Below are 26,196 nucleotides of genomic sequence, written 5' to 3'. Positions count from 1 at the left end.
GAGCAGCCACAGCTTTTCTGGGCAACCTGTGCCAAGGCCTCACCAACCTCACAGAGACAAATTCCTTCCATGTATCTAAATTTCCCCTCTTTCAGTTTGAAGCCATTCCCTATCATCCTGTCACTCCAAATCCTGATGAAGAGTCCCACTCTCTCTTCCTTGTAGGCCCCTGCAGATCCTGGAAGGTGCTGGGAGGTCTCCACAGGTGAAGTGCTCCAGTCCCCTTATCAGCTTTGTTGCCTCCTTTGGACCTTCTCCAGTAGTTCCAGGTCCTTCTCATGTTGGGGGCACCAGAACTGTATACAATATTCCAGGTGGGATCACACAATAACAGAGTAGAAGGGGAGAATCACCTCAATATAATTCTAACTCAGATGAACCTTGTAGAGTTTCTTGCATTTGAAGCCCCTAAATCACTAGTGATCGGAACATTTTTTACAACCCTGTATGTAATCAGACAGTGCAAGCATACCCACCTGCAGCACTTTGACCACCAATTGCTAGAAGATGAAAATGAGGTCAGGAACCTGGTCAACCCTGATCTGCCCATGGTAACCTCCTCCCCAGTACAGAAGGCAGCTGTTCTCTCCAGACTGACACAAGAATGTTATGCAGGAAGTGAGCAAAAAGGGATAAAATATCTTGCCTGCATAGCCACAGAGAGCTGATTCTACCTATTAAAGATTTCTCTTATTAAAATAAAATAAAGCATTTCCAGGTTACCTAGAGAGATCACAGATGGGGACTTGGGGCAGCAAAGTTTGTTTCTTACTTCTCCCTCTTTGTTCCCATCATAACATTTGTAACACAATGCATCACACTCGCTGAGCTGGTGATCTGTGGTGTGGCAGGGCTGGATTTCAAGCACAGGGAGAAAAGCAGTGCCTGAGTGTTCAGCTCAGACTCTTTGGAGGAGTGCCTTGTACCACACTTGGGTCCTGCCTCTGGACTCACAGAGCAGCCCTGATGCAATTCCAAATGTGCTTGCATGTCAGCTGAGACACTGCTGCAGAAGTAGGATTAAGGGAAATTATTACTTTTTTTTTTTAAAAAAAGTGCACAAATACCAATAATCTGTAAGTAATTTGAAGGACTGCTTCAGGAAAACTAACATAGCCATAGAAATACCATTCAATTCTGTGGAGACACAAGGAGGAACAAAAGAAATTCAAGACCAAAAGGGATTAAGCCTTTGGAAACAGACCAACAGCCAAGGATTCTTAGGATTTAAGGTCAGCCTTAGCCACTGGCTGCATTGCAGAAATTGTATCTGAACAGATTAGAATAAATGCAGATTTCAGCATTGTGGTGTCTGAGCCTGAACACTTGCCAGCCCTGTCCTTGATTTGACTGCGGCTTAACTCCATGCCAAGTCTGAACAGCACTTCTTCACATCATGGCTGATCAATAAGGATCTTTTATGCATGAGTTGCCCAATTATAAAATATATACTACAGATAAATGACAATGGAAGACAGAGGAATTCAGAGGAGGAAGCTGAACTTGAACACATGATGCATTATTATTCTGTGCAGTGGGTGCTTGTGTACCTGGCTACTACAGAGAGTTGGTAGCACCAATACGCAGATGTGATTCCCAATATCGAATCCTAGTAGAATCAAAAAGGTGGGTGGGAGTTTGGTTATAGCTGGGGGCTATCACAAACATCCCTGCCAAAGCAGTTAAACAGAGGTGACCAGGCCCACACATTCACACATTGTTCTTGCCAATTCGGAAGGGACTAATTCCTTTCAACCAAAAGGTGGGTATACAAAACAACAGCAATCAAAACTGGAGAAACAACTGTCCATGGTAGTCCCAAACCATGCACAAGCCCAAATGCAAAGCTTTAATTCTAGCTAAAATTATCACAGCTGGTATTTATCAACCTGGATTTATTTCAGACTCTGCCTTTCCATCTCCCTTTACACTTAGTGGGTAATGCAGAAAAAATAGAGAAACCCGTTGTGTACCACAGGGAAACTTGGTCTTAAGTGAGAACTAGGTGTAATATTTCATTATGATGCAGATGGAAATAGAATAACTGGTGGATAATGTCCTGGCTTGTAAGATAAGCATGTGTTCTGTTTGGCATCTGTTGGAGGTTGGGCAGTTTTCTTATCTCTTCCAAAAACAATGTCTCCCTCTGGGGAGATATCTTCTGTTAAAGGACCATTAAATGACTCACTGCATGACCTTAAAGTTACATCATTCCATTGTGAGGTGCTCCACCCAGAGGGAGGAGCCAAGCATCTCTACCTGCATAAAATCAGCATTTTTTGGGACCCCAGGGCAGCCTCTTTGCTGGATTCGCAGAGGAGCAGCCTTCTTCCCTGCTGGATACCCAGAGGAGCAGCTTCTTCTCTGCTGGATCCCCAGAGGAAGACCAGGCCCATCTACTCTATCACCAGACCTTCAGAGAAAACTCCACCCTTCTACAGATCACTGCTTCAGCAGCATTTCATCTGCCACTCCAGGAGGAGCAGCCACCATTTAACTGGACAATTACCAACACCCTGACTCCTCAGGGTGTCAGGTTTCTGACTCTATCAGCAGTTTTGTTTGTACTAATTACATTTTTAAAAATTTTTATTTATTTTTTTCCCATTAAATAACTATTATTCCCATTCCCATATCTTTACCTGAGATCCTTTTAATTGTAAAATTGTAGTAATTCAGAGGGAGGAGGTTTACCTTTTCCATTTCACAAGAAGCTCTTGCCTTCCTTCACAAACTCCTGTCTTTTCAAACTAAGACACTGTATAACAATTTAACATGCACAGCTGCTGAACCTGTTGAAGCATGACTCAGAGTGAAACATGAACTGCACAGCAGGAAAACATAGCCCTTGCTCTGGGATTTCAGAGGCCTGGATCCCAGCTCTTCATTATTCACATTTGACCTCAAGGAGAAGCTGAGGCAATGAACAATATGCAAGTGACCCCAGTGAGGCCTAAAAGGACACAAACTGGGACCAGGAACAGCACAGGGGGCTGAACACTGGACAGTTTAGTTCACTCTCTCTACAGTTTAAATCCTCACAAGCTGGAATTACATGCAAGGTACAACATTTCTCCAGTAAAGTAAGAAAGCAGGAGAGACTTCTTCGGAGACCTCCCTGAGGTTCAGTTCTGATAAAAAGGAAGGAACAGTCAGTTTGGCTGACTCAAGTTTGTCTATTTTTCTGGGTTTTTAAAGTGAAGCTGACTCACATTTTGTAAATTGTTAGTAAACAAATTTTCAGAAATAAAATAAAGAAGATCACAAAGAAAAGTATGAATATTTCTGATGGGCATTTCAACTTTACAGGCCTTTTGCAGGGCAGCCTGCGAGAGAATAACATGGTCACATGGCCTCTTAAATTAAGAGGAGGTGCTAAAGCCACATGCAAACATAACTGGACTTAAAACTGGATACCTAATTAAACTTCACAGATTATATCAAAAGAATTAAACCCATCCCTTTTTCTCATACATAATTCTCAGGAATTTGTTTTAGTAGTATCAAAGCAGAGTTATTGGCATTTTGATGCCGTTTGAACATCCCTTTTAGATGGAGAATGGACCCAAGACATGAACCCCTTCCATTTCAGCATCCTTTCTTTCCTATTTGCTGATGCGTGCACAGCCCTTACAGACACTCTACAAAAATTACTAGCCCCACCTAGCCTTTGTTATTCACAACTGATAAAGCTTTTCCTGTAGCACACAGAGTATTTTCCCTAGACTGAAGTAGGAAAACCAGAACTGGATGAATCTTTACTGAAGCCTGAGGTACAATTAATGGAAACAAGAACTAGCTTTAAGCAAGACCAGCTTGTTTGACTGAGACCTGGAAGTTCCCTCACTGCAGCAGTCCTGAGGAGAGTCTGCCATGGGCTAATTTTCCCTGTTTCTGGACAGTTTAGTTCAGGGTCAGGTTGGATGCCTGGAAGCCACACTGCAGTTCCCAGTGCAGACATGGCACTTGTTAAAGCCCATGCATTCAGCCTGCAGTCACCAGACTGTCCTGTCAGGATTCCATCCACCTGGATTTACATTTTTTTTTTTGTTTAACAGTCCTTCCAGATGCTACAGCTCAATAATAAAGCAAAAGAACAGCAATAGAAGTACACTGGTTTCTTCCGTCCAGGGACACTAACAGTAGCGAGGCATCAACAGTTCTTACCAACAATTCTTATTTCTGCATCCTTATAAAAGAAGATATTCTTGAGAAGCCCTTGTGAGGGAGCTAATAATGAGTGCTGCTGGGTAATTTTGGTCACTAATATATTCTTGGGAAGCTCCTGGGCAGTAGCCAAGATGATCTATGTGCAAAGAGGTCCTTTGGGCTGGATGCTGGTCTGCAAGAAGAGACCAATCTCAAAGCATAGGCACAAACCAACAGATGTCCTGATGCACCAGAAAGGAAGGGAAAATAACGTTACCACAGAGGTAACAGGTGTGTTAGCACTGTGACAGGGAAGCCTCAGAACTCGTGTGCAGCAGGAGATATTTCTGGAAATCAAAATATTTCCATGTCTCCATTTCCCAGGACAGGGAATAATTCCTCATTTACAGTTCAAGAACAGAATTCTAAGGCATAGTCTGTGTTCATGAGAAAAGTTTTTATCACACAGGGTAAATAGAGAATCCCTTAATGGACAAAATGAAAGGTTTTCTGTTCTGTCAATGCCACCAAAAGTGATGTCAAAGACACAATATATACCAGAAATCCAGGTGGAAAAAAGTCTTCCTTATTTCTAGCCCAGGAAAAATTCAGAATTAGAACTGAGCTTTAGAAATTAAGCTTTTAATGGGATTTCCATAGACCTTCAAGAAGCCCCTAGATAAGGAAGAAGTTAAGATTCAAATTAAAGCTTCTCTTTTAGCTCTCCCACTGTGCCTGAAAATGTCTGTCATACATGGAATTATCCTGTCCTGAAATGTGATAGTTCAAAAAGAAACATGAACATCTCCTGGGACCATGCTCAAAGCAATGAGGAGTGGCTTTTCTGGTTTGGGGAAGTGAATTCAATGCCTGCCAACACTAATATCTCAGGCAGAACTGCAGCAGCTGTTGAAACTATAATGGTGGTGTTCCTTATATTCAACTTTTACCTCAAAAACTACTAATGGTTGTAACAGTTATACTACTTGGGACTAAAAATGAAAGTGAGCCAAATGAGTAAAAAGCAGCAAATTTGAAACAAATTTCCAATTATGAGTAGACTCTTTCAGAAACTTCAGGTTAAAAGAACCACAGATGCAATTTGTTTATGGCCATATTGTAAATTATGGAAAGACTGGAAGAGCCCAATGCCTCCCAGTTTATTTGGAAAGAACACAGTTTGCCAAAAGGAGAGGATGCCTCTGTCAGTGAATGTGCACTCTCAAGGACAGCAGTGTATGTTAGCTTGGTACTCTTAAAGATTAAGATATATTTCTATGAGATCAACACTGTCTCAGCACTAGGGAAATATTTGTCCTTCCAGTTTCTTCTAAGATGGATGCAATTAGTATTGTAATTTCACACAGGGCAGAACGGTAACAGAGACAAATCAGGTCCCTTAAATACCACCCACTGCACACTTGACAGTGTTGTTTCAGGCTAAACTTTGTTCTGCAAGCAAATGTATTTATTTAGCATTTATCTCTGTCCCAGAAGCTTTGAGCAGCTCAACAGGTATGTTTAGAAACAGCTGCTTCTCTGTGGCTGGGGCTTCATCAACTGATGCACCCAAGTGATGCAGGCCATGCAGAGTGGTGGCAGCCAGAGTTTCCACACTGTGCAGAGGGCTTAGACAAGGACATATGCAGTCATAAATAATCCCCTCAAGTCCACAGATAGCCCAGCTAATGCCTATATCCACTGACATTAGGGGGAGACACTCTTGAAGGCTCAAGATGTCTGGCCTGGAACTAAGTTTCATTTACCCTAGCAGCAAAGCAAGATTGGTATTTACTGCAGAGAGCTATTACAAGGGTTATAGAATGCTGGCAGAGTGCTGTGAGCATGAACTATGCCTCATATAATTAAATATGTGGCAGATGTACCTGCAGAGAACTCATTAATTCTGATTTCTATTCCTGTTAGTCTAGAAATATTAGCATCTAATTGTTAGTTTCTAAAATATTCTGACAAACTTTTTTTAACTGAAAAACTGTGTCAGCATTTATTTTCGAATATCAGATGAAGTCTCTTCTCTTGTATGCCCCTCAAGTAATGTGTTACAATAACCTCAATTACCTAACAGAAACTGGTGGGCCGTCAGCAGGAAGGCTTTAAGGAGGAGCTGGGAGATCTCTGCTCAGGAAATCCAAATGAAGAAACCTTTAATGGCATAAGAAATTTCTGAAAATGAAGAACAAATGTACTGCATGTGTGAGATACAAACACTATGGCAGCACTGTAAATATTGTGAGGTTTTACTGCAGTGCCTGTCAAGGAGCAAAAGGCTGAGTGGGGATACAGCCAGCAGCAGAGTGCTGTGTGCTGTAAATGCAGTCCGCTATAAAGAAATCCAAAGTAATTTGCATCTCTTCTTTCCTTAAAGAGCATCTAGTGGAAGAAAGACTGATTTTCTCTCTTCTGATGCTTTTTTCACCCTGGAAGTCTCAAGATCAGTTCATTCTACACAGAAACCAGAGCCTGGAAATAATACCAGTAGCTGTGTACAAAACACTGTAAAAATGAATTCATCCATCTTAGTGGCAGACAGAACTCACTCTCCCAAACACTGCTTCCCTGGAAAGGACAGCAGGACACCACATGTTGTTCTGTATAGCAGCATATGGGGACCAGGAATTTACTGGAGGTTTCCCCAGACTGCAGCTTTGGGGACAAAATCTTCTATCAGCTTAGATCACTCAGCCTGCCTTGCTAGCATCTGTTGACTTGAAAGGCTGACAGAGGAAAACTTCATTTAACCAGAAAGATATACCAAAAAATGGGCATTCAGCAGCAGTACCTTTGTAAACACTGAGTAAGAAAACCAAACCGTACTATGAAATAAAAACTCTGCTTTACACCACAATTTGCAGCAATTACAACCCTGGTCAATAGCAAAGTTGGAAATAAACTTACTGGCCAACAGATCTTTGCAGGAAATATCTGTTTAATTATTTAATTATTTGGGGAGGGAACTAAAGAGAAGGGAAATGCACAGAGTAAACATGTGGGAATGTAAATATTTGCATAGCCTGGCAGCACAAGTGTGGACAGGAGAAAACCCAGTGTGGGTTTGCTGAGCTGGTTCCCACAGTCCAGGTACACAGCAGGGAAGTACTGCATTTGCATAGGCAAATCGGGCAGTTTTCCCTATCTGCTTACCTCACTGCCAATTATTAATTTTTTATTTGATTGTTCTGTTAATCTGGAACACAGGTCTGTCTTGCTGAGGCTGAGGGTTGTCTTTGTTAATGGAATAATATACTCAGACAGTCTCCAGCAGTGACTGGGAGGCCTCTACAAGTGACTCCAAAAGTCTCAGAAGCTTTTTCCTCCAAGTGTGCTTAGCGAGCAGCAACACTTTCAGTAGGATCTGAGGGGTTTTACTGCCAGAGTTTTATTTTTAATTCTGCCTAAATATTCACCAGCTACATGTCTACCTTTGCCTTCTTTTTGCTTGATTAGGATTTTGGATTGGCACAGGGCGATATCTTGCCATGAACAAGAGTTCAGTCTCTGCCCATTCCTTCAATACCTTGCACGTTGCAATTTCACAGAACTCAGGGTTCCAGCTGAGTGGGATGAAAGTCTTTGAGATCTGTTTCAAAGCAGTACCATAACTCAGAAGGCTCTAACAATATTTGTACTTTGGGAAATCAAATTAAATTTGGGTTCTTAAGTAGCATCACTGCAAAAAAAGAGGAGCTTTTCCTGTGAAACAAATCACGGTGCATAAGCAAAAGGCATATTGAATTTCTGAACTACTGCTAAGCAAGGAAGCAAACCTTAGGAAAGGATAACATTCTTGCTTTGAAGTGCAGCAAGGCTGAGAAAATGTTTTTGACAGGTCTTACGAATGGACTTCTGCTCAGTTTGGCACATTTTCCTTGTGCCATCCTGAACTATACTGAGAATTATAAAAAGGACACATGGAAGAAAAGAGACAAAGGGGCTTGTAAAGGGTCAAATGGTTCAACAGAAGCCATAGAATAAATGGAAATTATAGGCACAGATTCCTACTTTCAATCCTATGTAGAACTTCAGCAACACGCCATTTATGCTGTGTTAAACATCCTTAGGTAGGTAACACATGCTACAATACACTGAAAACAACACATTTTAAGCAACTTCTGTTCTGTGTACTCTGTGGGATTTTATCTGTAGGACTATTGAAGGGTATTCCTGCTACTCTCTCAGTAAAGCTGTTAGTATAAATGGGACCGACTCCTGCTGTCACAGACAGCATAATACTAAAAGGTTTAATAGGCTGTTTGGCAGGAGACAGACAGAATAGATTCTGCTGCTAAATTAGTGACACTGACACTTTGCCCTTTGTTACCCGTGTTCTTATCTTTCCCCACAGAAAAATCAGTGCTGGATGGTGCAAGCTGCCAGGCTGTGGGTTTGTAGTTAGGCTGCACTACAATGGCCCTGCTTCACAAAGAGGAATTTATTTCCCTTGAATATTTGTAATCTGTTGCTATTAAAGGTTTAATTAAATATAGCTTTAGGGTACTAATTAACACATAATAATTACATGCTCTGACTCTCCTCCACACCCATCATCTAGCAAATATACAATATTAAATCAAAATAGGCACACAAAATATATTCATGGCATGGCCTCGCTTCCTTGCTAATGAAGTCAACAATAAAGTTCTGAAATAATCAGGCAGAGAACTCTTCAGAGAATAAATTGGCTTACTAAAAGTAAATCTTTGTATCTTGACAAGTTAGCATTACATGACAGTTTTAGTATTCATTTATGGGTCACAATTTTATTTTCAGTCCTGCCAGCATTTTAAGGCACATGGGACACACCAGAAAAAGGACACCTGAACAGAAATGTGCAGACACATTGGGTGCCATCAAACAGTAAGAAAGAAAGATATGCAGGGGAAAAATAATCATCCAATCCAACAAAACCAACTGCAGCTGTACATCAGATGAACCCCAATATAAGCATTGTGCTTTTCCAGCTAGAAAAGGGCCAGGCAGTTTTTTGCATCCTTCACAATTAATGGGCCAGAGTACTGTTCCCAGAGTTCTCTACTCCCTCAAGAATGCTTATCTAATATATCTTTAATCCCTCTGTGTCTTCACCTGAGGGTTGAGAGCAAGTGAAGAAAGCTCCACCATCTAGGCTCCCATCTTATTCTCTCCAATATTTATGAGAGCAAAGAAATATTTGAACACATCTATCAAAGCATGACTAAGAAAAAAAATCATTCCTGACATGCCATCCCTATTACACCCACCTAAGCAATTATTTATTTACAATGGCCTGGCCTTCTGCAAGGCTTTACAAGGGGTTTATCTGCCACATGAATTTGTTTCAGATAACTCACTACTTAATGAAGCCACATCTGGAAGGAGGGATTTTTTTTTTCCCTCCTGCTATGGGCATTACTCTCTGAATCCTGCAGTTCTTGTCTGTCCCTGTCACTAGCACTGCAAGCAGCCTCCACAGAGCTTCGGTTCTTATACGAGCAATGGGTGGGTGTTGCTTTGGTGCACTACTTGTTGCTGTAGGATTGAATTCCGGGAGACATTCCACGTGGACGCCCTCGGAAGCTGCTCCAGGCAACGCCGAGCCGAGACCGGGTGCGGCACTCGGTGTTCTCGGGCGCCACCTGGCGGCAATTCATTGACCACGGCCGCCTCTGCGCTTCCAGCAGGAATTTTCCCTTCCCGAGCTGGGAGTGGGCTACCCAAACGTCCAGCAAAGCTCCTGAACCATAGCCTGTCCTGTTTATGCTGCTGGAACCCCACCGTGTCTCAACAGTTGATCCCAAGCCCCAAAATGTAGGTCTCGACTACATGACTCCAAGCCTTGTAGTCATTCTGATCAGCAGTGAGAAGAATTCACCTCTTGGTAAGAGATAAAAGTGTGGTCTGTGCCAAGATCTGGACTCAAAAGCATGAATCCCTTAAGCCCATGAATCCCTGTTTCCCTGCAGCTCCCAAACACACGGATGTAAGACTCCACTTCATGCGTGTTCCTAGTCTAGACTCTCTCTGCAGACAAAGGCATCACACCACTGTTCTGAGAACAAACTGCTGTTTGTACAGATCTGTCATTCCAAACCCAGCAGGAAAAATACCTCTTAGAGTCAGATATTCCCATGAGGCACAAGAGAATTTGGCATTATTTGTGTGTGACAAACACAATCTAAATTTACAAGTGTATGAATCAATCAGGGCATTTCCAAAAGCATTTTAGAATGAGACCATTAGACCATTGAGCTGCTCCTCTTCAGAAAAAACTCCTGCCACATGTAGGCTGTAGAATGAGGAAGAAATTCAGCTCTAAAATTCTCTGCCGATGACACAAAACTCAATTTGGAAACATTAGCTAAAGAAAAATACAAACCTGTTCCTACAACCACAGCTATGAAGACAAATTGCGTACACTCACCAAATGGAAATTAGAAGTATGTTTAATAGCAGGGCTTAGCAGAAGCAAGTGTACAACTATGAAACCCTGTCATACATTTTTTTGCCAAAGGATCAGCCCTAAGAATAACTAAACCCACCCTGTAAGTATCTCAGTGCAAAGAAGATTTAGAAATGGGCAGCTAATGAGGGATGTATTAATCCTGATGCATAAGAATATTTATACCCATACTCAGTGCTGAAGAAAAATCCTGAATATAACCTTGTATTCAAATATTCCATGAGCAGCTGCCAGTTCCTGTTTGCACTTCAAATCCCAGCCTGGAATGCAACTGTTGGGATGCAAATTCACGAGCATTACTTGTCTGTGAGTCTAATTAAAGATACAGACCTGCTGCAAATGGCAAAGCAGTGCTGGCTCAGCTCACATGGCACCCATCCTGCACTACTGCTGTGCTCACACACAGCATTCAGTAACCCACCACTCACCTCTCTGCTCTTCTCTCCAATCCAGTTTCAAATATCCCAAAGGAGCAAACTATCATCTTCCCTGAACAACACTTCCATAATACCCACATTGTAAGGAAATACTCCCTCCTAACCAGAATAAGTTCACTTTTTGCAGTTTTCAGTTCAATACTGATATGACTGTAAACAATTCCATTAATCTTTTGGGCTTATATGTCTCCTTCTACTGAAGAGCCCAGTGAAAAGGAGCTTTTCATATACTAAAAAAAACCCAAACAAACAAACAAACAAACAAACAAACAAAACAACCAAACAAACCTAAAACAACTCCCCTAGAGGAATTAAAAAGGAAAGGTGTACAAGCTATACAGCCACAAGCTGAAGGGCCACTGCATGACCTACCAGTCTTTTCTACCTGAAAAATAAAGCTATACCTGTCTTTTGACATCCCTTCAATCTTTTTTATGAATTAATGGTTCTTGAGCATTCCCTGCTGTTCACCCAGAAATGTCTGCATTATTTGATTTTCACAGCTCAAGGAGTGCTTTCGCTCCCTTAAATTTCTGTATCCTCCCCTACAGTTTTCTCCTGTTTTGTTTTTCTCCCATCTCAAAATTCATAAATAAAACTTTCCTGTCCTCCTTCCTTATTTGCATCCAGACCTCCTCTTTCAGCTTTCCTTTCTGTGCAGCACTACACTGTCCATCTCTGTTCTTCTTGTTCTTGAGCCATCAATTCTTTCACAGATGAAAAGGGTAACAAAACAAAACCAAGTCTTTCACACAGTTGTACCTTTTTGAGGTACAAAGTCACAGCTTCCCATCAAATGTGACATCCCGGATGCTGTGCCCCAAAACATTAAATACATGTTAAGTGACTCATATTCCAACGCAGAATCACCATCCCTTCTGCCAGCTCCTATCTCCTCTTCTTTCCATAGCACTCATTACCTTGGATATGACTCCTGACTAACTTTTCTTCCCTTTCTGACACCTTTCCACTTGCCTTACCCTGATCTAATAAATTCTATTTATTCCTCTTATTGGCTCTAAATTCTACATCTCATTCCAAAGAATTCCCTCTGTGGGGACTGATACAAATGTAGCCAACTGTTCTTCTGAACTTCAAACTTGGAGGCAAAATGTAAAAACTTGAATGAATATTTGTTCTGCAGCAGTGGCAAAACCACTTCCAGCAGCCCCCTGCAGCCTTTGGGAGGAGTCCCCAGCCCAAAGAGCATGAACAAGTCTGTCAATGTCATTGCTCTGCTGCTGCCTTCACTGCCCATTTCAATGGAAAAATATACAGGAGGAAGTTCTGATTTCAGTTACCACGCTACACAAGAGCCCTGCTCACGAACAAGACTTCATTTGCAGGATAACTATATACAGAAAAAAAGACAATCAGGACTCCAAGGAATTTACTGTCAGAGATGAGACACAATACATGTAAATTTTCTACAAGGGAAGTAATGAGATGATAGTATTGGCCAACATGAGAAGTGCTAACAATGCAATTATGACCAAGATTTTTATCAGCATTGCTGTAAGAATTAGTTTCAAAACTTTCAAAACAATTACCATGAAAATAAACAGTTTGTTCCAAACAATGTAATTCTTTGCAATTAAGGGGGAAAATCTTCTTGTTGATAGTAACTTTGCATTGCAACTTCAAAAGATTAAGATTTTTTTTTACTGCATCTGACATTATGTAAAGCTTTTTTGCACAAAACAGCTAACAGAGAACAGCAGCAAAATTTATGTGAAGGAAAACCTGGATCCTTCATAAGATGTGATAAATATAAATGTCAGGTCAGCCAATTAATTTTAATTAACTGGAAATCAGAATTGCAAGGACAGACTGCATTAAGCCTACAGAGTGTTCATGTTCTGGTACTGATGAAATAAAAGTAATAGCTATTAAATTGAATTATGAAGAGGTAATGTTAAGAACTAAGAAACATTTATTTTTCACCAGCGTTAAGTTCAAAGGAATTTCAGTAACAAGTTCTTACTTTGACCAGCTTTGATAAAAGGATCAATACCATAAATGCAGTTGTAGAAATGTGGGGAGGTGTGTGGGGTTGTGCTTTTTTCCTTTTAAATATTTTCTCAGTCCCGTAAGAGGTTGATCATAGACATCATCTTCCCTACTTTGTGAACCAGCTACCAGAACCTTTCTGATTCTGATTCTCGAGGCAAGAGCCCCCAAGACACAGAGCAAGGTCTCCTGAGAGCCAAGGGGAGGGGAAGCCCTGAGTGCTGGCAATGGCTCCTCTGTATCAGAGCTGTGCTACTGGCCCAGCACAGAGCAGATGACATGCCTCATCCCAAGTTTACTAGGTAAAGTCGCTTGCATGAACCCTCAAGCATGCCCTTCCAGGAGGATATCAACACTCCAGCACCTGGCACCTCATTCCATCTGCTCACCTCTTGCAAAAGCCAAGAGAGGGAAAGAAGCTGCTCAAAATGGCAAACTTACAAAGCAGCATAACTGCCATGCTTTGAAGGAGCCTTGTTCTGTACAAGGGCAAATATCTTCTCTGAAGCATGTACTAATATTCTCCCTCTCTTTCCTCCACCCTTTCCACAGCCCTTGGGAAATCTCTCTCCTCCCACTCTTAAAGCTTCCTTCTGTTCCGCTGCTGCTGAATGATCCTGTTGCCTGAGCAACGGCAGCTGAGGAGGGGAGCAGGGAGAGGGGCCTGGCCATTGTGCACTCCGGCAGCAGCTCTGCGCTGTGACCCCACAGCAGCAGCCTCAGGAAATGAGCAGCTCAGCTGAGTGAGGTGCAACCTCCTTATTAGCTGCAGGACATTTTGCAACCACCTTATATTTCTGTGCAATTATTAATAAAATAACCTAACACTCAAGGCTGTCAAGCAAGTAGTTGTTTAGCTTATCTACTACTTCCAGATTATATTCATAATGCAACCATATTTGTTAGTCTTTAATTTTGGTCCAAGTAGAACTCAGATGTACACATTAACCAGCAATTAATCTCTAGAATCAGACTCTGATCTAAAAAATTCAAATTATTATACAGTGTCTCTTTCCCGCTCTACTCTTTTAATTGTCCATTTTAGAATTCAGAAAGGTAACCAGAACAAAACCCCAGATCTACTTCAATATTTGCAGTGTGCTTTCTTTTCATCTTTGCTGTCTGTCTCTTGGTATTTGAGCAATATCTGGTAAAATGAGCATGTAGTCTCAGTGCTATAGCTCTGCAAGAAATAATAATCTCTGCAAGATATCCAGCGGAGATTTCTTTTCTATTATTGTTTTATTGGAAGAAAAAATTTTTAATAGCATTCTTCTTACAGGGTTTTGTGTTCTTACAGTTTATGAAACTCCATGGGCTACCTCCCCTTCCCTTGATAGTTTATGATCAAAATGTTTGTAATTGACAACTTGCTGCTCTGGTGAATCCAGGAGGGAGGGTTGTGTAGGTTTTCATGCTTTTAAGCCACTCTCACTTGCAACATCAAGCACGGAATAGTTTGTGCTGACACGTCTTAAATGACACTTCACTCTTTTCTTACTGTAATTTAATTTTTACTCCTGAAATAGAAGCACAGTTAACTAGATGTTCCAGTTGCATCAGGCACTAATGATGAATTACTGGGAAATTATTTGGCCTTTAAAAATTAATATCAGTGTGAGCTTCATTCAAAATTAATTTATCCAACCTATCCAAGTGCCTTCAGCAGCTGCATGCTCACTAATTCTGTCCCCTGCACTGTATTTATAGAACTTAAAAAAAAATTTTTTAGACTATGCTTGTTTTTTGCAGAGCATAAAACAGAGAACAACTGTAGTTCAAGCTTGACTATAAACATCTCAGAAGATAATCCTTCATTTTTTGCTCTGCTTTCTCCAGAGATAACCTACTTCAATTTTCAGCTATCCAGCAGAATAGCCAGATTGAGTATCATGGGAGCAAAACACAGTCCAGAATTTATGGCTTACTAAATCCAGGGAGAAGCTTTAATTAATGAAGTCTTGAGCACTGTGATTAGACAGCAGATTCTATCTATTCATTTGGAATAAAACTTCTATGATTTCTCAGCACACCTGCAAGTTTCAAAACCATCTATCAAAAGTGTTATTGTCCCTATGCTTGGGAGAGCCTGGATCATTGGCCAGAGGTGCCTTTTCCATGGCTCTGACCAATGGCTTCAACAAATCAGGCACTTGTATCCAGCTCGGAGAGCAGAAAAAGTAATGGAGTTCAGGGAAGGAAAGGGACTAAGGCCAAGCATCCTTAGTGTGACTCATGGATTTCCATGGGATTACAGAGGGATGGAAATAGACCACATTTACCCTATTAGGTCACCATGCTAATATCATTAATCTTCTGTCAGGGAAAGATTGCTCCTCCCATGCTGAGATTTCAAGTATAAAGATAATTTGCCCATGGGGGTACAAGGAAGGTAGAAGAAAAAAAGTGAAATAATGGTAAGAGCTTGAAGGAACAACATAAAAAAATTTGAATACTCTGATTTTCATGAAAAGATCCTAATGAACATCACTTATAGACTCTTATCAATATAAATCCTCATCAATACATTTATCATTTATCTGTTTATCAACACAAATTCTTCTATACAGATAACCTTCTACTCATGATTTTCATTTGGTAAAAGCTGTAACACAAAATTTTATTTGGCTTTGGATAACTTCAGAAAACCTTACTCTCGTATCACATAAGAGATTTGCGCTTAAAGCATGCAAAAAGCTTAGTTATGCCCATCTCCACTCCATAAAACTTGTCAGAGTAATATTTTTTAGAAATCTCACAAAGACAAGACTTTAAAAAAATAATATTATCACTTCCTCAAGCTGTAATGAAATTTCTTAGTGAGGAGGTGGAGCAAAATCATCTTCTCTGTGGTAAGGGCACTCAGCTGGAAGTGGATCTTGGATGGGCTTTGTACTTTTTCAGTGAATAATGAATTAAAGACAGAAGATGAATAATGAATTAATTTTAAATCAGAAGAATTCCATGAAGCAGGAAGAACAGCTTATGACTTCCTCCTTCAGGTAAGTGTCCTGGGCATTAGGCTACAGAAGTTGCCTCCCATTTCCTCTTATTCCCATGGCTTTAATGTCCCATTCAGTAAGATCTTGTTAGTTAACAGCCTAAATTCTGCGTAAATCAAGGTATAATGCTGTGGCTGACCTTTGGGAGTGACTGCAGCACACCAGTCAAGAACAGACAGGAAGAAATTCAGCTTCTCACAGGTTGGCAGTAATAAATTGCATAGGACCATGATGCTGTGCATCTGTATATTTTGTTCATTCTTCAAGTTTTTTAGAAACTCAAACCTACTTTATCATATTTTGACTGGTTTCATCCAAGCCAATCAGTGTCATGGTTTGACACTGGCACAATGCCTGCGCCCCCATGAAAATGCACCTTCCCAAATAAACACTGTGAGATGCGATCAGGAACAGAGCAGAGCAGGCCCAAGCTTAATAACAAAGGGGAAAAAACTTTATTAAACTACTACTACTATATGAGACACACACAATAAATCCAGAATGGAAACCTTCCAAAACATTCCTCGTCCCTCACCACCCAAACTCCAACAAACCACAGTGAGACACAACCAGACCCTCAATCAGGTTATCACCCTTCAATATAATCAATACTCAATCCATCAGGGGAGAGAGGAGTCTGTCTTGCACCATAGACCCCCAGGAAACACAATTGACACTTCTTGTGTCTCCATGTCACACATGGCACCGCCCAGAAAGAATCCGGCAGTGTGACACTCTCCTTTCCATGCACAGTGCTCTCACCACCACGCATGGACAGACTGCTCATAGGGCCCCTTTAAGGATGCTTTGCCAAGGACCAACAGGAACAACAGTCCAGTGTCTCATTTTGGGAACACAGTCCCCCCCATTTTCCCCTGGGGCCGAGGGTGAACACAGAGATCTTCATCTTCCTGAAGACAGAGGGCATCATCACACCCTCCTCAGCTTTCTCTGTTCACTCCATTACTGTACTGGTAGTTGCTGAAGGAGTCTCTTGGCTCACCATTGCATCCCCCTAAAAATGCAGTGCCTCTTGCAGGAGAAATTGGTTCAGTCTATGGCTAAAAAGAAAAGTCCAGCCAAAAGCCACTCCATCATTTCCCCCAACCTTCTTTTCCTAACATCTCAGGTCCCAGACTGTCTCTCTTTTCTTTCAAATTGGGGAGGAGTAATATTTCATAAAGCTTTCATTCCCCAGGAAAGGGTTAAAAGTTCCAGACTCCCCTGATGGCTGAAATCTCGACCCAGGACTCCATCTGCCATTCTGTACACCCCACCCCCCCCAGCAAACTTCCAGGTGTCTTCAGGCTCTCTATCTCTTTCCCTCAGGCGGGGCGGGGGTGGACAAAGCCATCTCAGACATCCTCCACCCTTCAATCCGCAGGAGCTGGCTCGGATCCTCCTTCACACTCTGGCCTACCTCCCCAGGCCACATGGCTTCCCCTCTCCCACTCAGCCTGTGGCTGAGCAGGGGAGGGTCTGCACTCTCCGATGACCAGAACCAAAGAGACAGCTCTCCTGGGAGTCCTGTGTTCTCAGAGGTGTGTCCAGCCTTCAGCGGTCACTCCAGGTGCCAATATCCAAATGTGACACTGATTGGCTTGACTACCATCTTCCTGAGAAAATTCCCTTCTGTGTCAAATCACAATAGTCAGGCACAGAGAAAATTATAAAATCTACATTTGAATAATAAAAAAGAAAAAATAAATATGAGTACTACCAGTATCCAAAATGTTTCAGAATCTCTCTTACCACTGAGGTGACAACACTCATGTTCCTCCTGTTGTGAAACCACCTACATTTCATTCAAAATACTATCTGAGATTGGAGGCAAAGTTTTGCAAGGCATGGATCCTTACACTTGTTTGGGCATTTAGAGATGTCTCTAGCTTTCATTAAATTCCATTTCTTCTTTATATGTAACTTTGAGTGTTTGAATATTGCTAAAATACTGTTTGGCTTTTATGGACAGTCTGGGTAAAAATATATTGCCATCTTGCTTGAGAATTTTTTAGAGAGGTTTTTTTTTTCAAGATGAAGTGACTGAAAATTCTTGAGGTTACTGAATCAAGCATGCATCTAAATTGGTTTAAATCTCAATGGATGATTAGCAACTGAGTCTTGGATTGGGAGACACCAAGCTCTTCTGAAGGAAAAAGAGGCACACAAGGCCACACCAGTATAATCCTTCTCAGTTTGCTTTAGATAGTATTCATTTGACATGGCACCTGCACTTTCTTATGGAGCTTGATTTCTAAAACTTCTAGAGGATGCTGAATAAAAAACAACTAACAAGTAAATAGGTCAACAACAGAAGCACCTAACTAAGGCCTGCCATTTGGTCATGCATTCCTGCTAGAAATCCCTGCTGCACAGTGAAGATGGCTGCAAAGGGGAAAAAAAGACCCCAGACTTTGTGGTTTGGTCCACCACTGTCTTGTTTGATTTAACAAGCACTTCCACTTCTCAACTGCTGCGAACATTAAACAAGAACCATGAAATGACTCTGGGAGGTGTGGCACTTACATCTGAACTGCTTTCTTGCATGATCAGCTTCTGTGCAGTAACAAAGTCAGTGAATGATCTTTTCATTCACTGTTTTCACTCTTTTGGTCAAAATCTTATCCATATTGAGTTACGTTCTTAAGGGTTACATACTTGAGGGCATACCACTCTACATGATGAAAAATGAGCTTCCATACCTTTCTCTATTCCTCATCCACTCAATACTTCCAATATCTGTATACTAGTAATTCTTAACTACACAAGTTTTAACTTTCACAAGTTCTTTTGTGAATCCTAACTCTGCAGATTTGTCCATATAATAAATATGCTTTTAAAGAGTGCCAAAATGTATTAAAACTGAAACAAGCCAGCAGTAGCTACATGTAGCTTAATTACTGAGATAAATGTTATTTGGGAACATGTATCACAGTTACAAGAGCAAATGGCATTCAGTATTCTTCCTGTTGGAACTGGCTGTGGGCTGAGCTAAAAGAGGCTCTGCCAACAGGCACCCAGGGAATCTGCAGTTGGGCATCTTTGCTTCCTTAAGGTTGAATTATCCATTTCTTAAGGATCAGCCTGGGTCAAGCTCTCAGTTTAACATGGTCCATAACCCAGACCATTCCCACAGCAGCCCAAGCCTACATTTGTTCTAGGCAGGTGTTTGTTGTTTTGACAGGATTTGTTAGATTATATTGGTAATCTCATTTGTGCTATGACTCCAGCAATGACCTAGCAGGGAACAAATCAAAAAGACCAAGCACTGGGACATGCCCACCCTGCACCCCCTTTGGACAGCTCCCTAATGAGGGAGCACACAAAAGCAGCTCACTCACACTGACTCTAAACCAATGTGCAGACTACAGCAAGGACAGACCTAATGTACTGAAGCTGGCAACACAGATGCATAAACCATTTCCATTCCACTTCCATACCATTCCAGAGCTTTCTTCTCCACGGAGAATATACTTCCAGTTGAAATACAAAAATGCACGTGTTTTCACACAGACATATTAAATGGACAAATAACTGATACTTGGTGGTAGAAGCACTCTCAGCATTGTTTGTGATGCTCAGTGTTTCCTACAGCCCAAGAGCTAGGAGGATTCTTCTCTTGCCTGCTCTAAGTGCTCCCTCTGTTGTTGTGCAGAGGAGCAGCAAGCAAACATGTTCCATCAGCCTGGTATTTTTCTCATCTTCAAGTATTCAATCTTGAGATAACTTTTCATGCTTATTTTCTCCCCCAGGCAACTTCTGTCTTAGCCCAGCCTTACAAAGTACCGGTGGCATCATTTAGAATAACAATGTATCCAAGGAAAAGTAATCCCCACATTTAAACATCCTGAATTTGCCCTAAAAAGCTTTTTACTATTCATATTAAGCATACTGCAGAACTCACTCACTGATTTCAATGGGGATTAGAAATCCAAAGACTGAGTTGAAAAAATAAAGGTGATGAAAATAATGACACAGAAGAGAAATAACAGGAATTTTAATTTAAAAGGTTTAAAGGCCAAAATCCCTGCTCACACTCAAAATCATTTGTGAAACCCATAACAGCAACAAAATGACAGAGGAACTGCAGGCACTTTATTGGAGTCTAGGGCACTTTATTGGAGCAAGACACAAAAAGCACATTGGATGTAAATAACTGTGTGGATGCAGAAAACCTATTTTTTCAGACATTTTATCTTTAGATTCAAGCACTTCTCTAGCTCGGTCCAGGCAGATATGTGTTAGCTTGTCTGCAGAGTGGTTTCCTGGCACTTGCTGCCCATATGATTTGCTGCAGCTGTCTGCCCTTGGCCTGGGTTCCTGCTGCCTGGAGAATTTCTGCCCCTGGGTCTGGCAGTGCAAGAAAAAGCCCCTCTGAAAACTTCCAGACCTTGGAACCAAGCAGGACTCTGATTATTTTTGTGTGTCCTAAGCATTAAGTGCTGCAATTGCAGCTTGCCCAAGAGTCAGCTCATAGAGGCTCCACTGAAAGCCAAGTGCCTGCAGAGTTGTCTCCATGGAAAGCTGCCCAAAGAAGCACTGAATCCAAAGTAATTTGTAGGCTGGAATCAGAGCAAAGTTAAAATTTCAAGTTTCAAAGTTTGCTATTAACATTGAGGTTGGTTTTTTTTTTTTGTTTTTTTTTTTTTTTGTTTTGTTTTGTTTTTTCTCATTTCTTCCAACAGCCCAAACCTATCTTTTGGGTAAAAAATCTTTTTGAGGTAAAAACCAGCCCTTATAAATGAAAATTGTAGTTTTCAAATCCACTGTTGACTGAGACAGTGAATAAGTGCACTGTTAGGACAGTTTCCAACAGAAAGAAGCAATCATCTGAAAAATCAGCCCCCAAGATTATTCTGTATTTGTGCATAGTTACCTCTCACTTTCCCTACTATAAATCCACACAATGATCTTGACTGATTTCCCTGAACACTGTGGAAAGGCTGGACATGATATTAATATCCAACCTTTTACTTGAAAACATGGATACAAGAAATATTTTTTCCTGTAAATAGAAAGGTCCTAGAATGGCAATATCAAGAAACACTAGAAGAGATGATAACCTGAAAACCCTCTCATAAAATGGTCTTAAATACGGCCAGGAAATAAAATAAGAATTAAAAATTGTGTCATAATTAAGCAACAACAGTCTAAGGAAGAGAACATATAGAAGAAAGAAAAGGACACATTTCACCATTGACAGGTAAACCTCAGGGGGCTGGAAGTCCTTAGAATATATTGGTTTTCAAGTGAAATTACAGAAAATATAGCATCTGTGATTTGGGAAGAACTAATCTAATTAATCAATGGCTAGAAAAAGGAGAGAGCTATTTTTGAGTAGCAGCTACTCAGCAGGCTATAGGAAATGAGTTAATGAACTAATTTGTTCATTATCCAGGGATATATTGATATCCAGGGATATCTCATCAGCAACGAGATCTCAGCACCCAGAAATAGACTGTTGCATTACTGGGAATTTCAAGAGCATTTCATGTCCAATTTCTTCCAGGACTCTGGACTCTTTTGGAAAATCCTCAAGCTGTACTTTTCCATCTGTACATACAGATATAGATTGAAGATTTGCTTGTCAGTTTTCACAACACAGGATTTTACAGAACAGCTGAGCTCTGCAGTTTCAGGTCCTTTAGAGAAAGGGCCAAGGAAGAACCGGTGAAAGTGGATAAAAATGCACTCCATGTGCATGGTTGTCACACCAGCACTTTTATAAACACCAAAAGGGTCACCAAAAGAACATGTCCTGGAAGGGCTGCATTCAGTGTGATGTGGGATACTTCAAACTGCTACAGCACACAAATGTCTTCTTTCCTTTCCAAATATCTAAGTGACTCTTCAGCTGTTTTACCAGGGACATCTCAAAATAGAAAACATGGCAGAGCAGGATAACCCCAGTACCATTTCATCAATTCACACGTCAGAGCCAAATTCAGAGCCAAAACTGTTATAGCCTTTAAAAAAATAGTAATTAAAAAAAACCCAAACCAAACAATCACAAACTTTCTAAACTAAAATATTTATATGAAATGTATTTTTTAAAATTGAGGATATTTTTTTAAGAAATGAAAAAATCCCCTAAGGTAGATAATTTTTTATGAAACACCTTTTACAGCATTAGTTAAATTCAGGTTTTCATGTTAGCAAGGTTTTACATGATTATTAGCAGCTGCCATATGAAAATAAAACAAGAATGAAAACATTTAAAAATAGAAATTAAAGAAGCCAGAGACAAATTATCAATGTCTTAATTAACATTTTTGCACATATTTAAAATATTAAGGATTAAATTTTAAATTGAGATAAATATTTTTTCTAATTTTTAAAAATAAAATAATTTTAATTAATAATAATTTCCTATAGTATAACAGAGCTGAGGGCTCAGATTCCAGAGCTTTTAATCTCCTGTGAAGAAAAAACTGCATTCCTTTAACTATTCTTGATTCTGGCAATAAACACCTCACATTCCCATTTGGCTGAAGTGAGGATATCCTTGCATACAGCAACATACTGTATTATCCATGGATGTATTTTTGGATATGACATTTATATAGAGAGAATGAACAGGAAAACAACTTTCTGGAACACTCTAATAGGTATCACAGAATGAAAATAAAATTAATAGAGAAAATAATAGAGCAAGCTTCATGGTGCTGCTCTGAGACGACAAAAAAAGCAGCCCCAAAAGCAAAGCAACATCATTCAAGGAGATAAAAATGCAGAAAAAACTTTTCATTATGAGGCAGTCTCTAAATTCACCTAAGATTAAATAATCAGTCTTCTTTAAAACTAAGGTAACCAGTTTTAAATTATTTGGACAGCTGGAACACCACATATTTTCTCTAAGTGGGCACTGAATGTCTTTTACACTTACAGCTGTGGAAAGCCAAGAGAGCAGGGGCTGTGCATTTAGTATCTTAAAATACTAATCCAACTCAATATTTAAAAGCAGTGCCAGCATCCCTTTTTCCTATCCATCTCCAATGGAATATTTTTTTTTCTAGGCCTTTCTCGGTGTCTGAAGAAGGCAGACAAAGGCAGGCAGGCAGGCAGGAGTCCCTCAGAATTTCAGCAATAACCTTTGCACAGAAGGGCTAGTAATGCTAGCACATAGCATGTGAGATAAATGTCATGGGTCTTCTTAGTTTTGTTGATTTTCTCCTGGTTTAGGACAGCTTTATCATTTCAAAACTCCCATAAAATTATGAAAAGTGGTTTTCAAGCATGAACCCTACTGTTATTCCTGGGATTATGACTTTATTGTAGTGATCCTGACTCCACTGTAGTGTTTACAGGAGCACAAACCCCAGCTGAAAATGTATCAATCCTTGATTTCTGTAACAACACAGAGGTCACAACCGGTCTGCTAACACCAACTGGAGACAAAAAACCAGTAAACCACTTTTTACATACTGTCAAGCGCTTGTTTACTTGAAAAATATTTGTTATCTTACAAAATGCATTATTGTATATAATGTAACACTCCTCAGATAGCCCTTACCCAACACAATCCACTTTCTCATTTTCACATCAAAACACAGAAGGGTTGAAATTGTTAAAGTGGCCTTAGCTGATTTATTCAAGCAGGTCCTGATTCTGCTTTAGCTTTTCCCATTGTCGACTCACAAGCATAAAACCACCTAACAATTTCCAAATTGTGATTCAGCGCTCCTTTATTCCCAATTTACCTATGGCTTTTCTAGTTTTAAAAATCTTTGCCCAGACATAAACCTGGAACAGACCTCGAGGAATCTGCAGGAGGCAAAGTGGCCGTGAGGCATGTTTAAACTGCCTCAAGAACCAGGACATGGAATTCTGGCATTCCACGCTGCAGAGAACCACCAGAGAATCCCAGAATGGTTTGGGTGGGAAAGGACCTTAAAGCTCATCCAGCTCCATCCCCGCTATGGGCAGGGACACCTCTCCCTAGACCAGGTTGCTCCAAGTAGTGTCCAACCTGGCTTTGACGGAAACCCAGGTACGTCAAAACCCGCTAGCCCCAAAATAACAATCCACCCCTACAACGCACAGAAAAACCGAGTCCAGCGGATGGGGGGTCCCGCCCTCATGGCCACTCCTCCTCCCGTCCTCATGGAGACCCCCGCCTCCACCCACCATGGCGGCGGCTCCTCCCCCTCTCCTCACGACAGCCCCGCCTTACCCGCCATGGCGGCTGCTCCTCCTCCCCCTCACGACGGCCCGGCCCCACCCGTCACGGCAGCTCCTCCTCATCCGTCATGCTGGCTCCTCACGACGGCCACCGCGATGCACTGTGGGAGCCGCAGCTCCCGCCCCCGCCTCCCATGCCGGGACTACATCTCCCAGTAGGCGCGGCCGCGGCCGCCGCTGGCAGAGCATGCCGGGAGCTGTAGTGCCGGCGCGCAGCACGCCCTCCCCCTGCGGCGCGCACGGAAACCCCGTGCGTACGCGCGCGGCGCTCTCTCGGGCCGCCGCCGCCATTCCGCGAGCAGCGCGGGCAGCTCGCGCTCCGGCCCCGCCGCCCCTGCCCGCCTCGCCATGCAGATCTTCGTGAAGACCCTCACGGGGAAAACCATCACCCTCGAGGTGAGCCGCCGCACCGCGCCGCCCGTGCTTGCCGGTGCTCCGGAAGGCGGGGATGTGCCGGCAGAGCTCGGGATGCGCGGGGAAACGCGGCCCTGCACTGCCTGGAGCGGTTCCGACTACGCGGTGGGGGCCGGAATGGCCGTGGCAGCACCGGGCGTGTGCCGGGAGCACCTCGTGGTTTTTCGGCCTTGCGGGGCTAATTAAAATATGTAGCGCGTTTTGATTCTGTTGTTCTGTTTATAATAGGTTGAACCTTCTGATACTATAGAAAATGTAAAAGCGAAGATCCAGGATAAGGAGGGTAAGCTCTAAAGGCACTTTTTGATTGTTATATATCGATATCAATCAGTATATGTTATATACCTTATTCTATCTTCCAGTCTTTGGATTGATGTGTGTCTTACACAGATGTAATTCCCTGCAGCAATCTTGATTTTATTACAGCATGCCGTAGCTTCTGTCCCTTAGTAATTCCTGGTTTATGTCACCATTAGGCATCCCTCCGGATCAGCAGCGGTTGATCTTTGCTGGGAAGCAGCTGGAGGATGGACGCACACTGTCTGACTACAACATTCAAAAAGTGAGTAGGAAAGGCAGGACACAGCAGTGCAGTACCCAGGAGCTGGCACGGGCACAGCTGACTGAGATTCAGAAATGCTGCTGAGATTAAGAAGTGTTTCTAATAAATTCAGTGAAATCAAGGGATTGGAGTAGTATTAATGCTGGGAGCTTGGGATGCCACCTTAATAGCAAATAATCCTTTTAGAGCTTTTCTAAGTAACTGGTACTTGAGAAGCACTTTAAAGGAAGAGCCTGTTTAAATGTTGCAGTTGCCTTGAGAAAGCATTTTGAGTCTATTTCATGTGCTTTACAAACAGGAATCAACCCTTCACCTGGTGCTGAGACTTCGTGGTGGTGCTAAGAAAAGGAAGAAGAAGTCTTACACAACTCCCAAGAAGAACAAGCATAAGAGAAAGAAGGTTAAGCTTGCAGTGCTCAAGTACTACAAGGTAGGTAGAACTCACTCGGGGAGAAACTTGATGGAAACTCAGCTCTCATCAGGGAGGGTCTGGGGCCTGTAACTGGTCTGCACAGATTCTGGTGTATTTAGTATTTAAGCTCCTTCTCTTTGCAGATATCCCACGTGTTAAACATAAGACACATGACCTGTTGCAATTAGGCACTTCTGACTTGTACTTGAAGAAGTTTGATGTAGTTGTTGTTACAGAAACTATTATGGCAATGGAAAATACTGAAAATTATTTGAGTCAATTATTTGAGAAAATACTCAAGATTATTGTTGCTAAAAGGTGGAAAGAGTATGTGAGCCATTGCCTGTTTGTCCTTCCCAGGTGGATGAGAACGGCAAGATCAGCCGCCTGCGCCGGGAGTGCCCCTCAGAGGAGTGTGGGGCTGGAGTCTTCATGGCCAGTCACTTTGACAGACACTACTGTGGCAAGTGCTGTCTGACATACTGCTTCAATAAGCCAGAAGACAAGTAAATGTACCAGACAATAAAAATCTGAGCTTCTGTATGGCTGAAGGATTTATTGCTGTGGCGCTG

General features: G+C 41.6%; 1 protein-coding gene across 1 annotated transcript; it reads left to right on the top strand.

Annotated features, from left to right (window-relative positions):
* Positions 1-24,494: 24,494 nt before the first annotated feature.
* On the top strand, positions 24,495-26,178 carry RPS27A (ribosomal protein S27a). The gene is made up of 5 exons (XM_021537691.3): positions 24,495-24,632; positions 24,879-24,933; positions 25,127-25,212; positions 25,511-25,642; positions 25,985-26,178. The coding sequence occupies exons 1-5, from the start codon at positions 24,585-24,587 to the stop codon at positions 26,132-26,134; spliced, it is 471 nt and encodes a 156-aa protein (XP_021393366.1). The 5' UTR covers positions 24,495-24,584; the 3' UTR covers positions 26,135-26,178.
* The last annotated feature ends 18 nt before the right edge of the window (positions 26,179-26,196 follow it).

Source organism: Lonchura striata, chromosome 3 (assembly GCF_046129695.1).
Source record: "Lonchura striata isolate bLonStr1 chromosome 3, bLonStr1.mat, whole genome shotgun sequence".
Taxonomy (NCBI): Eukaryota; Metazoa; Chordata; class Aves; order Passeriformes; family Estrildidae; genus Lonchura; species Lonchura striata.
The sequence above is the reverse complement of the archived record's forward strand: the minus strand, read 5'-3'. Positions and strand labels throughout refer to the sequence as shown.